Consider the following 14,113-nt stretch of genomic DNA (forward strand, 5'->3'; position numbering starts at 1 on the left):
TGCCCCAGGAAGCGTCTTCACATCCTTCACACTGTTTCTGAATCGATGTTTCACTAGGATGTAGTCCAGCTGATGCCTCCTCCAATCCCCAGATGCCTTCCATGTGTAAATTCTTCTCTTTGGCTTCTTGAACCAAGTGTTGGTGACAATCAGTCCACTTCTTTCACAAAAGTCAATAAGCATTTGACCCCTGTGATTCCGTCTTCCTAGTCCATATGATCCAACAATATTCTGATATATTTGGTATAAATTTGTGTGTGCATATTTTAGTGCATGTATGTCTCCACCTTATCGTGGTGAGGGCGTTTGAGTATGCCAAGGACCCTGAGAGCTATACCAGCGGTAGCGTAGCTACTGGCAGGGCCTCCATTGCTGGACAGGTCAAAGGGTAGGCATTAGACGAAGAGAGACACCGAAAACCAAAAACTGATGCCGGAAGCAGCGTCATCAACAGCGACGTGAAGCACAGAGCAAATGATGCTCGAGATGGTGCAAGTTCGTATAGCAACAGGCGTGACCAGAGTGGTTTGAACGGCTGTGGTACTGCGATGTGGAAAGCAAATGGAAAAATTCCCACATCACTTTTCCTGGATAGTCTCTTTCCAAAAACAGAGACACCATGTATGCGAAGATAGAGGGGCGGATAGAAGTGACCAGAAGACGAGGAAAAAACGTAAGATGATGCTGGATGACCTTGAGGACAGAATAGGATATTCTCATTTGAAGGAGAAGGAGTGGAGTAAGTGTTTTGGAAGAGACTGTGGACCTGTCGTCTGACAGATTACCGGTGAATGAATTTCGGAAGACTTTCATGCATAAATGCATACATATTTAAGGGATTATTAGGGCATAAAAATCCGGTCCCTAATCACAACTTAGCAACGGGTCTACATGCTACAATACGAATATGCATAAAGCGAGGCGTATATATATAAGTCCATGCGAAATGTGGCTAGAAATACACAGGAGGAACGCAAGAGAGCTAGAAACGTGCAAGTTTACAGGCAGAATATTCCTGAAATGAGGATCTTAGCATGAAATGGGATGAACTTTAAAAGCATCTGCAGAGAAGGAGGAGGTTACAAGGGAACAATAGCAGAAGAGGTTCTATACTCGTAATCCAACTAGTTCAACGTTGCAGCCTCTGGTACGAGATGAGAAGTAAAGGCATAAGAAATATAAGAGTCAGTACTATTACATTGCGAGGGAGCATTTATAAAATTGTCAAACGGTCCCGTGTTCGATTCCAACCAGTCACTAATAATATCAAGATAGAATTTTAAGAACCGGTCGCTTGAAAACAGTAGCTAGACCATATAGTTTCGAATGGTATAATGATAGATAACTGGTGAATGTGAAAGGATTTGGAAGGAAACCGTCATCAAATACTCGAGATATAACCCGCTCAGTGCAAGGGGTCCCGAAATGTCATGAAATCAAATATACGTGAGACCATAAAGAATACCCACATATGTGTATATTGGTACAAACTATCATTAGGCACTACGCCATGAAGGCGTACGGGGGAGTGGATGTATAGATCCACGTTTTCTTCATTTCGGGTGGCCAGCTTCACGCCCCACCCGCTTTTCTCCCAGGGAAAGAGCCTCTGTACCCACTGGATAGGAGGCTGGGTGGACCCCATAGTCGGTCTGGACGTGGAGAAGATCCTTGACCCCAACGGGACTCGAACTTCGAAATCTCGGTCGTCGATCTCCGTAGCCAGTCGCTAAACCGAGTATACGAAAAACAGAAATGTTTGGGCCATGAAAATATATGAAGGAGTGGAGGTATAGCTGCAGCGTTCTTGACCTCAGCACTAGATGGAGGTGAGTGGTCAGCTTCATGTTCAGGCAGCTTTACCCCCCCCCCCCCCACGGCGGCTGGTTGGGTCACAGAGCTGTTCTATACGCTGTGGAGTAGAGAAAAATCTTGCCCTTGTCGAGAATCGAACCTCGGCCATCCAGCCCGTAGCTATACCGACTGAGCTATCCCTGCTTCTCTACAAACAATATATAGTGGAGATTTGCCGTTAAGAGGGAAATAGTTCACAGTCGCTCAGTTAGTCACTCAACATTCCATGGTATAAGGAATGCTTCATTTTGCTGAAATTTCCGATAAATAAGATGGCGCTTTCAATCGTACAGCATGACACTGTAATGTGCTGACATCTGGAGGCTGCCACAGGAATGAATTGCTCACTTTGTCATCCGGGGAAATAGTGATGGCATTTTTCTCGATATCCGTTATCGATATTCAATAGATTTGTTTTTCGTGCTGGCAGAATGGCTGCAGCAAGTTTTATAACTTTATGACGATGGAGTAAATATAATTATAGGCTGTTGTGTAATTTCTATACACAAGAGAAGCATTTCCCTAACAAAATTCATATCATCCATGGATGAAAAACAGAGCAGAAAGAAATTTATAGAAAAGTGCGTCATCTCAACACGTGTTGCACAGAGCACCTGTTGACAACAAGTACACGTATTTACCGGAACAGAGGGCACAGATGCAAACACAGGAGAGGACGACTTAGGGACAACTTCCTGCCACTTCATCCACTTCCTCAGCACCCTGTTCTCAAACACCCTCAGTCTATGTTCCTCCCTTAATGTCAGAGACCAAGTTTCACACCCATACAGAACCACAGGCAAAATTATATTTTTGTATATTCTAATTTTTACGTTTTTAGACAGCAGACGAGAAGACAAAAGGTTCTGGACTGAATGGCAGCACGCATGCCCCAATTCGGCCTCCCCTTAGTTTACCTATGTTACTCTCTTTCCTATTCCAACTTGACCTCGTCTTCAAGGAGTATATCAGATATCTCTGTGTTATGATGCAAGCAAGCGAACAATTTTTGCTTTCACCTGACACTACCCAAGGTAATTCCTTCGGCTGCAAGACGTGGAACCCGAGGCCTCCCTTCTAAGAAACATCCGTATGTAATACAAAGCAGAGAGATGTGCTTAGCTGGGGCTAACGAACCTAACTGGGGAATCAAGTCAGTGGTTTCCAGAACCCACAACCTCTACCCTTGCATGGGCGCTAAACGCATTCTGGTGGCGGGAGATTAAATTAACACTCTAAAAGATTGCTTTCCAAAGCACACAGTTCCAAAGAACGTCACTGTTACTTCAGTGTACATTTTGTTAAGTGCTGAAAGGTAGAGATTTTGGAATTCTAAGCATGAACGCGTGTATTTTACTTACGAGACTTAAAAAGTTTCTCTTATTGGTAACACTAACGCGCGTGAAAACCATTTACATGACGACAGAGCTCTGAAGAAGGTCCCCTCACGCTGCATCGTCACATGATTCATAAACTAACAGCCACGATCGTAACGACGACACTAAAAATGTTTTAAATTCGCTTAGTGGGGGGTGGAGTCCAATTGTGTCCACTCGGCACGGCGGCCACTGATTGGCCTATTGTAGCCTGCCCCGGGTTATAATGATGATGGGGAATTTGGTGGAATGAAGTTTGGCAGGTGAAACCGAAGTACTCGGAGAAAACCTCCCCAGCGTCACTTTGTCCACCACAAGTCCCACTTGACAAGACCCGGGATCGAACCTGGGCCGCCGCCGTGGGAAGCCAGCGACTAACCGCTTGAGCTATGGCGCGGCAACTACGATAACACTAAAATACTATTTGTAGTCCTAGGCTCAATTTTATGGCTATTTAGAACAAACACATAAATTAGGTTAATGATTTATATAAAAGTCTTTAAACTCTTTTAAATTAAACTTTTATTTCAAGGACATATTACATTAATAATCCCCGTTCCCAATTTTTGAATTTCTAAACCCATTGTTATCAAAATGGTATGTACATCATGGCACCTGAGCCCATCTCAACCCCTGCCGTCAGTCCGTGTGTGTCTGTGTATGTCCCTTTATCGTTGTTTTCAAAACAAGAGAAGTAGGCCAAAGAACGGGACGATGACTAATGTCCAGAATAGTCAATGCCCAATTATCGACTTTTTGGATGTTATTCATCGGTAGCGGTGATTGATGAATTATATTACAAGCCGGAAGGTCACGTGTTCAAGTCCAGGTGAGGTGGATTGTTTCAATTGACCTAGTACTTCCAGCCGCACTATGGCCCTGGGGTCGACTGAGCCTATAACAAAAATGAGTCCCAGGAATCTTCTTGGGGTAAGGGGCGACCGGCGCGTATGTTTGATAACCTCACCGCGGGAGCCTCGACGTCCCATAACACTATGGGCCTCCACGGCCTGTTACAGGGATACTTTTGCCTTTTCTTTTCTGTTATATACTTAAATTAATATGCCACGCTCATGAATTTTAAAACATTATTTTCTTGAGCTGCATCAGGAAAGCGGGAACAACACTTAGATTGTGGTCTGTAGGTCCATGTCAACGTTTCGGCAGAGTTACACACTGTAAGTCTCAAGATGGAGGCGAGGTGTTCTGAAACGCTGGTATTCAACTAGAAGACTACACGATATCACAACTCAGAAGACCACGAATTCTAGTTCGTGAAAATATGTAAACTTTCAAATAGCTTTTTTCTTCTCCAAGCGACATCACGAGTGTGCTTCTGGAACTGAATAGGGGACTCACCAGTCGGGTACACCAGGATGGTCGGTCTCTTGTTGTGGGGCACGGCGGCCGGAGACGGAGGCGTCACCCCTGTCTCACCTTTGCTCGTCATACCGGCGTCACAATCCCATGACGGGCGGGTAGGGTTCCTGCAACATTTGCACCAGTCATCACTACAAGTGCTGGGCTGTCTGCCTGCAATCTGTCGCTTACTCACACGGATCTACTCAGCTTAAATGTATAGCTAACTTACAGAATTACCAACGTAAAATGTGCATTTGACCAACCGATATACTCAGCTTAACTGTGTAATTAACTTACAGAATTACCAACGTAAAGTGTGCCTTTGACCAACTGATCTACTCAGCTTAACTGTGTAATTAACTTACAGAATTACCAACGTAAAGTGTGCCTTTGACCAACTGATCTACTCAGCTTAACTGTGTAATTAACTTACAGAATTACCAACGTAAAGTGTGCATTTGACCAACTGATTACTCAGCTAATCTGTGTAGTTAATTTACAGAATTACCCAGGTAATTTATACATTTAGCTGATCGATCTATTGAGCCAAGCTGTAATGGTAAGAAGAAGAGTGAAAAAAAAAACATGCATCATGCGGGATTACATTAGTTGTATTAAGAGAGCTGAATTGAATTTCGCAGCTTTGCATGATCATTAAGCATACAATGTCAAAATATACCAAGGAGAATACAAGGAGAGCATATTAAAATGGGCGACGATAATTTTATTCCACTGCTTATTCGATTTCTCATTTATTAATCGCTCTAACATTCAACGCTGTATCGCCTGAGCTACTGAACGCTTCGCTTATTAAAAATATAATGTAATACTATTAAAAAGAATGTATCATTAAATTACAAACAAAGTTGAAATATCAATTTAAACTTTTCTGTACTTCTGGATGTGGCTTCCCATGTTTATAGTGTATGATATTTAAGGTTTTTATGGTATTTTTGGTGCAGTTTGGTATGTATATATCAAGATATAAGGTGACACGTTTAATAACGCCAATATCTTAAATGTCTCGTATTTTATACTTGCGTGTCTAAAAAAAGTGTCTTGCGATAATTTTCGCCATTTTGGATTTATGTATCTAAATATTATTTCACATTAGTGTGAAGATTTAATAAAGATCAGCCATTCATACAGTAACAGAAAAGACGGTAAAACTATATACGACACATAGCAAGGAAAATATTATTAGGTCTAAAACTGTCCTTGATGAATGGCTTATATGTATCGATAAACTGTATATACCCTGTATTTGACGTCATCTTCGACAAGCACGACATAACAAATGGCAACACTATATCACACTCAGTAATCAGTGACACGGAAACACGTGAATAAGTCACTGATAAGCTCTAAGCAAGGGTACAACTATATCCCATTCATGTACATACGCGTATGTACAAGAGCGATACATAATGCAAGACTGGCATAAAAAGACGGAATTAAGAATAGTCTATGTTCGACGCTTTCAATTGTCTTGTGTGTTGAATTTAATCTTTTGTAGATGTCCTATAATCTTTACATGATGTTCTCCCTTTTGACTTAAGTCTCTCTGTGGCCGCGCCATAGCTCAAGCGGTTAGTCGCTGGCTTCCCACCGCGGCGGCTCGGGTTCGATCCCGGGTCTGTTCAAGTGGGATTTGTGGTGGACAAAGTGGCGCTGGGGCAGGTTTTCTCCGAGTACTTCGGTTTCTCCTGCCAATCTTCATTCCACCAATTGCTCCACAATCACCCTCACCTATCATCTGGGGCTGGTACAATAGGCCAGAAGTGGCCGCAGTACAAGGGACTTAGTCCCACCCCACTGGCAATAAAAAAAAAGTGTTTCTTTTGGCGAAATGAGTAATAGGAATCTTCCGGGGGGGGGGGGGCTAAAGGGCGACCGGCGCTTTAGGCTGACAACCTTACGGCCATCTGTGAGCCGACTGTCTAGGCAAAATGTGGGAGCCTCAACGTCCCACAAACGTATGGGCCTTCATAGTCTGTTACAGGGATAGAATTACCTTTTTCACATTTTTTACTACATTCTTGTAAATCATTTATTTATTTATTTTGTCAATTCTATTTCTCAGGGAAGGAGATCACCATGCTCTCTGTCTGTCTATATCTTCATCCATTTCAGGTTTTAAAGCCCTTTATCTATTTTCATGAGACTCAGTCATACCAGCAGACGGCACCAATAACAGAGTTAACTTCTTGAAATGAGTAACAACAAAATGGCGGATCCACGATCGTTTTAAGTGGGAAAGGTAAATTTTTTGCGTACTTCCAGGGTAAGGCACATCTTTCTACTGCTTAAAATTCACTAAAATCCACAATCTGCTTACAGACACATAGCAGAACACGATTCTTTCTCCTGTCTTTGTAAACCTCAAATAAATGTGTATTTAGAAAAGAAGGGCTGTGCTTCTCAGCGAGACAAATCGTGCGTAATTGTTTATACATTCTTCAGATGCATTTGATGTGTCCATTTTTGACGGTTAATTTAGAGTCAGTAAAAGTAAAGTAAAGCTATCCCTGAAACAGGCCTCGGAGGCCCATAGGGTTGTGAGATGTTGAGGCTCCCACATTTTCTAGACAATCTTCTCACAGATGGCGGTGAAACTGTCAGCCTCACGCGCCTGCCTCCCTTTACCCCCAGGAATATTCCTGGTACTCATTTCTGTTAGAGGCTGAGTCGACCCCAGGGCCATACTGCGGCTGGAAGGATTAGGTCAATTGAAAAATCCACCTCATCGGGATTCGATCCGACGACTTCCCGTCTTGTAGCATTGTGCCTAAACCAACTAAGCAATTTAGAGTTAGTATTAAATTAAATATTCCATTTGGTAATATTTATTTTGAAAAAATCCAACTTGTACTCTATAAATAGTTTAACACGTTTTAATAACAAACTGCGATAATTTTAATGACCACTTTTTATGTTCCTTACAGTGACAAGAACGCCAGATGCTTCCACATAAAAAAGAAACAAATTAATCTGAAATGGCGCTGCCATTTTTTGTGCGACTCTACGGCAGAGCACTCTCGTGGCAGCCTGATGGATTACAATCGTTTCAGCATATCCTGCGCTATCACATGTTCTGCCTGACGGATGGATTTTCAATAGCGTAAAGCTATACATTCATGAATATTTTAGCTGCTACTTAGTAAATTACAATTAACCTAATTAAAGCAAACAAGAAAACTGTCCTCTGGGTAGGAGCAAAACGTCTGAGCCAGCGAAAAGCGTCAGTCAGAAAAAGAGACAGACACTGAAATACGAATAAAGTGGCAAGAGTCTGGTCCTGCGCAAAGGAAACGCATCTGTTCTGATAACAACAAAGGTGAATAATGTAAAGTTGTCCCTGTGTTTAACTAATTAAGCAGTACGCCATGAAGGCATATAGAGAATGGATCTATAGAACCAGATTTGCTTGACCTCGGCACTAGTTGCAGGTGAGCGGCCAGCTTCACGCACCCACCGCTTTACCCCCGGTACCCATTATATATGAGGCTGGGTGGGCTCCTGAGTCGGTCTGGACGACGTGGAGAAGAACTTCTTGACCCTACCGGGACTCGAACTCTTACCCTTCCGTCGTCCAACCCGCAGCCAGACGCTGTACCGACTACGCTAACCCGGGTTGGAGAGAGGTGAGTGGTGTTAATAATTTGGTGTATATGCAGCCGGGATAGCTCAGTCGGTATAGTGACGGTTTGGACGGCCTGGGGTTCGATTGCCGGGAGTGGCAAAAATTTATATACTCCACAGCGTCCAGACCGGCTCAGGGGCCCACCCTGCTTCCTATCCAAAGGGTAACGGGGGCGTCTTTCCCTGGGGGTAAAAGGGTAGGGACGTCAAACTGAACACTCGCCTCCATCTAGTGCTGAGGTCAAAAATACGTGGAGTTATACCTCCATTCCCTGACACGTCTTCATAGCATGGTACTTAATTAATTGAGCACAGAGACAAATTTATCTTTCGTATATTGTAATATTTTAAGCGCGTTTTGATTTTTCATTTTGACAAGTTTAGTCTCCTAATTTAACATCTGTGTCTTCTTGAATGTAATGTTGATGGAAGGAGTGAGTGTGTTCAGGCAGGCTGAAAATAAGAGCAAAGCCTGAGTTATGTCATCATTCGATATCAGAGAAGTGGGGTGGGGGGTGGAATTAATAACGAAGTGAACTAGAAAAAACACGGTTCACTTCAGAGTACATTTGAGGGAGCCGTTGGTTTTTTTTTTTTGTGAGATATAAGAATTTGGCGTCGGGCTGGAGGGCCCATTCTGCCAATTACAAGCTTAAGTTAGAATTTGTAACATGCTTACAAGTAGGTTCAAAATTAAAGCATATTGAGTTTACAAGTAAGCTTAATGTGAAACAGGTTTATAGCATGCTGATGAGTAAGTCTAAACTGAAATAGGTGGCTAAGTGAAGGCAGTTGTTGGTGGAGTAGATACGGTTTGTATCTAATTTATGTAGCAAGGACTAAGGTTATATTCATTAAATGGTGATGTCGATGCGGGTTAGGTAGCGAGCAATCGATGCAATAATCCCAGAGTCCATGTCCCTGAGGAGGGGTTCGATCTTGTACGGGGGGTATTCATTGTACTTAATCAGGTTTCTGAACATGTCTTCTCGTGCCGCATCAAATCGTTTGCATTGCCATAAGATGTGGCTGGGAGATTCGATATTTTCTCCGCAGTCGCAAATCGCGTCGGGAACAATATTGAGTCTATGAAGGTGGGTTTTCAGGCAGTAGTGCCCGGCTCGAAGTCTGTTGAGCGTGACGATGGGCTTCCGGTGGAGCTTAATCTTGTTGAACCAGGGGTAAGGTACATCAGCGAAGTAATTATCGAAGTAATATTTTCCTTTGTGTGCTCCCGATGAGTAGCCCCATGCGTAAAATTCCTTTAACATTTTCTGTTTCCAACAGGCTCTAAGGTCGGTCCAGGGTAATAATAGTTGGGAGTCTATGCCTTTGTAAACACTCTCTTTTGCCGCCATGTCGGCCCGTTCGTTGTGGGTGATTCCAATGTGGGCAGGTATCCAGTAGAAGTGAACGATTTTACCCTTTTCTTCAAGCATGAGGAGTTGCTCTTTAATGGTAAGTATTAGATGACTACACTGTTTCAGTGGGGAGCCAGAGCGTAGGGCTTCCAAGACACTTTTGGAGTCTGAGAAAAGACTGCAATGTGTGTTCGGACGAGCCGTTGGTTTTATGCTGTGAGATTGTGGCGTCATCTTCCGTTTCGATCGTGAACTGCTGCTGTGAAACTAATTATTCGGATGGTCATGGTTTCGTTTCCACGGCAACCGCGGTGTGCCCTCGTCACTGGAGTGGGAGACACAGATACTCTCAGCAAGAACATCTGGGAAGAACTAATAGCCTGCTTTCTTTTGAAAAGACACGGACCGCATAAAAACGAAGCTTAAAAAATTCGTATACTGTTACTTGTTTCCTGTCTATAATACAACAGTATTAATTTAACAACATCAATTCACCTTAATTCACTAAACGTTTTTTAAATGTTTAAAATATCATTAAAATATGTACATTCAGTGTTTATGCTACATGCTTCAGCCGCACAGGACCATCTTCAGGCAACACAGCTTTCAAAGAAGTCCACTGAACCGTGCACTTGGTCAAACTGAATTCATTAAGGCATGCCGTTGTTGTTATTAACTTCTGTAAATTCTGATGTTGTGAGGTGTGTTTCATCCTATCAGTTTTATTGCTGGCGTTTCTATGTCTCACTGGGCGCGTGGTTCACTTAGTTGTGTGTGCCTAGTGTTGCTTTTGTTCCTTGTAGCAAACGGACGCTACATACACACAACACGTATCATAGCATAAACACTAAATGTGCATATTTTAATGATATTTTAAATATTTAACGAATGTTTAGTGAATTAAATGAGATTTAGTGTTGATTAAAGTTGTTGCATTACAGACGGAAAATAAGACTACAAAAAATAATATCCCGATGCAACAAAATGCTGCAATATAATATCGTTACAAAAGCACAACAGACCACTGTAGGGTGCGGTGCAAGGGCCGAGAAATCCCACCCCTTATACATTAATTCATTCAATATCGTTACAAGTATCCGTCGCTGCGGGAACGTGTTTACCGAGCCGTTGCCAAGCACCGAAATGTGGGGTAGAGAAACACAGACTGATGGTAGGGTTTTATGAAGTACGCCGCTGAGATGGGGGCACGCGCTAGCGTTGAGGCACTATGCTACAAACCGGAAAGTCGCGGTTAAGATTCGCAATGAGGTCAATGGATTTTTAAATTTACCTAATCCCTCCAGCCACTCTATGACACTGGTTTTGGCTCAGCCTCTAACAGAAATGAGTACCAGGAATCTTCCTGCGGGTTAAAGTCACGCTGGCCGGCTCATAAGGCTGACAACCTCACCGCCATCTGCGATAGTCTAGAAAAAATATGTGAGCCTCGACGTCTCACAACCCTATGGGCCTCCACGGCACAGCTTTACCTCTTACTTCCAGTAGTATATATAATTCATATTGCTCACGTAATGTTCTGACGTTTGTGGTCGTATCTGATGCAATTATTGTTGCGTGTTATTAATTTACAGGATGCAACTTGAACAGTAGCGGCATCCCTTCGGTTTCTAGTTACCGGGCTGCTGTTCAAATAATTGCCCTGAGATGTGTGTACACTGCTCTGGTCTAAAGAGAGGGGGGTGGGAAACATCCCTCAAATGGGGAGTGCACAGCCGGCTGGAGCGAAATTATACAAATTCACGTTCCAACACAAGGGAAGTTGTGCCTGACACATGTGGGATAATCCTGGTATGGTTTCCAACTAAAATCTGAACAGTTCGTGTTCAGGATTATTGCTGTCAACATGAACACAAGTTCAACTCAAATATCTTGGGGGTTATTCATAATGTAATTTGTCTGTTTTGAGTGTATTTTAAGCCATTTCAACCCGAAATTTGTCACATGTCGCTGCTTATTCCGTGAGTCACACAGAAATCATATACACACTCTCCGCTTAAGAATGCAGTGACCCTTCCAAAGTGAAATTGAGTTGCACACACAGTAACCAATATACTTTGAAGATGTAAAATAAATAGTGCACTTGTAATTGTACATATTTAAAATTACTGCAAGTGTTCTGGCTCTGTAAGTGTTCTGATTCTGCAAGTGTTCTGACTCTGTAAGCGTTCTGGCTCTGTAAGTTTACTAGTCCTACAAGTGTTCTGGCTCTGTAAGCGTTCTGGTTCTGCAAGTATTTTGGCTCTGTATGCGTTCTGATTCTGCAAGTGTTCTGGCTCTGTAAGAGTTCTGGTTCGGCAAGTGTTCTGGCTCTGTAAGCGTTCTGGTTCGGCAAGTGTTCTGGCTCTGTAAGCGTTCTGGTTCTGCAAGTATTTTGGCTCTGTATGCGTTCTGATTCTGCAAGTGTTCTGGCTCTGTAAGAGTTCTGGTTCGGCAAGTGTTCTGGCTCTGTAAGCGTTCTGGTTCGGCAAGTATTTTGGCTCTGTATATGTTCTGATTCTGCAAGTGTTCTGGCTCTGTAAGCGTTCTGGTCCTGCAAGTGTTCTGTCTCTCTAAGCGTTCTGGTCCTGCAAGTGTTCTGGCTCTGTAAGCGTTCTGATTCTGCAAGTGTTCTGGCTTTGTAAGCGTTCTGATTCTGCAAGTGTTCTGGCTCTCTAAGCGTTCTGGTTCGGCAAGTGTTCTAATTCTGTCAGTGTTCCGGTTCTGTGCATATGCCGATTCCCTAAGTTTCATATTTTTCTGAGGCGCAATAATAACGGCATCTACGACCTGCAAACTTCGCTTCTTGCAAGGGAACACAGAAGAGGACCCGCTTCCGAAGCGAAGAGCAGCGGAACGGATGGTGTCAGTAAGATAGTGTGTGTTGTGATGCAGCAAACACGCTGAGAATTCTTATGGAGTAACACACATACACACACACACACACACACAGTTTGTGGGGAGGCAAAGTTCAACTTTTTATATAAACTTACAGTTTCAATGACGCAAACACAGGGACTTAGGTTTATGTACTCTATGCGAGGAAGATTACTTTTAAAGGGAAATGGGGAAAGGGGGCCGAGGCCGCGAGTGATGGATGTGCCGCCCCCCCCCCGACCTATCCGAACACTGTGTGTACACATTCGATTTCTCGTGAGGCTCGTCCTTTCGTCTAGTAGTGAGACTTCAGTTCCTGTATATGAAACTGATCGGCGTTTAGTACAAAGAATATGAACAGAAACAAGAATGAAAAACATGACCCGTACGTCATCAGTAAGTAGGTGGCTAATCTCTAGCTTCTGGTGGAGACGGTTTCGTTAGGCCACTGGTTCACAACCTGTGAAGCAAGACCCCCTGGTGGTAGACGATCAGGTGGTTGCACAGAGCATGTGACGTTATGAGGAAAAGCATTTGACGGAAATGTTTTTTTTTTACTTCATTTAATAATTCTTCCGTGAGCTACCGTCAGAATTGTCAATCGAGACACTAAAAATTAAGGGGGGGGGGATATTTCAATATTTCTCGGCTCCAATTGGATGGGATCGTGCGGCATTTTCATGTTAAAAACTAAATTTCTTGTTCACTGATTTAGTACAACACGAGTCAGTTGGCCACAGGCCATGCCCTAGCTGAGGCTGTTAGTCGCCGGGTTCCCAATACGGCAGTACCGGCTTGATCCCAGGACAGGTCACCACAGGGATTTGTGGTGCATAAAGTAGCGGTGTGGTGGCTTCTATCCGGGTACCTCGGATTACCTTCACAATTTTCATTCCATGAACTGTTCAACAAAAAGAACTCCGTGACCTGTAGTCCGCAAGCTAACTGTACCGACCGAGTCATCGCCGTTTGTCGGCGAAGTTAGTGCCAACTTTAGCGGATAGAGTGTGCCGCGTGGTCAGCGTAACGGATCTCCACGGCCGTTAATCTCGGTTTTCTAGACCGGAGCCGCTATTTACTTGAAATAGTTCCTCAATTATCCTCACGAGGCTGAGTGGACTCGGTTCCAGCCTCACTGCTTCTCAGAAAATCTGGTAGCGCCGGAAATCGAACCCGGGACCTCTGGATCTGTAGCCAGAAACTCTGACCACTAGACCACAGAGGGGGTCCCATGAATTGTTCAATATTCGCTATCATCATAAGTTCGAAGTTATATAGGGTGCCCCATGAGGAAAGGTCACAATATTATCTAGACAGTCTGCTCACAGATTGGGGTAAATTTGTCAGCCTTACGCGCCGGCCGCCCTTTACCCACAGAAATATTCCTGGTACTCATTTCTGTTTGAGGTTGAGTCTACTCCAGGGCCATAGTGCGGTTGGAAGGATTAGGTAAATTGAAAAATCCATCTCATTGGGACTCGAACTCGAGACCTTCCGGCTTGTAGCTACCGCGTGCCCACGCCTCTATACAGAACACTGTTTTTTAAAAGAACTGCAGATGATTCATGACCTGACAGACTCTCCTGGCGCTGTTTGTAGCAAGACAAATTCATTTCACTGTTTGTAGCCATTTTGTGCAGGCTT

The 14,113-nt window shown here is 43.5% G+C and overlaps 1 protein-coding gene across 3 annotated transcripts in view; it reads right to left on the reverse strand.

The window, feature by feature from the left end:
* The window catches only part of LOC111867873, an 81,774-nt gene that overhangs the window by 22,579 nt on the left and 45,082 nt on the right, over positions 1–14,113 (reverse strand). For all 3 annotated transcript variants that reach the window (XM_033752846.1, XM_033752845.1, XM_033752844.1), the window contains exon 2: positions 4,590–4,717. In XM_033752846.1, the coding sequence (XP_033608737.1) occupies positions 4,590–4,680 (91 nt within the window). In that variant the 5' untranslated portion in view covers positions 4,681–4,717. The remainder of the gene's footprint in view (positions 1–4,589; positions 4,718–14,113) is intronic.

This window comes from Cryptotermes secundus, unplaced genomic scaffold (genome assembly GCF_002891405.2).
Source record: "Cryptotermes secundus unplaced genomic scaffold, Csec_1.0 scaffold91, whole genome shotgun sequence".
NCBI lineage: Eukaryota > Metazoa > Arthropoda > Insecta > Blattodea > Kalotermitidae > Cryptotermes > Cryptotermes secundus.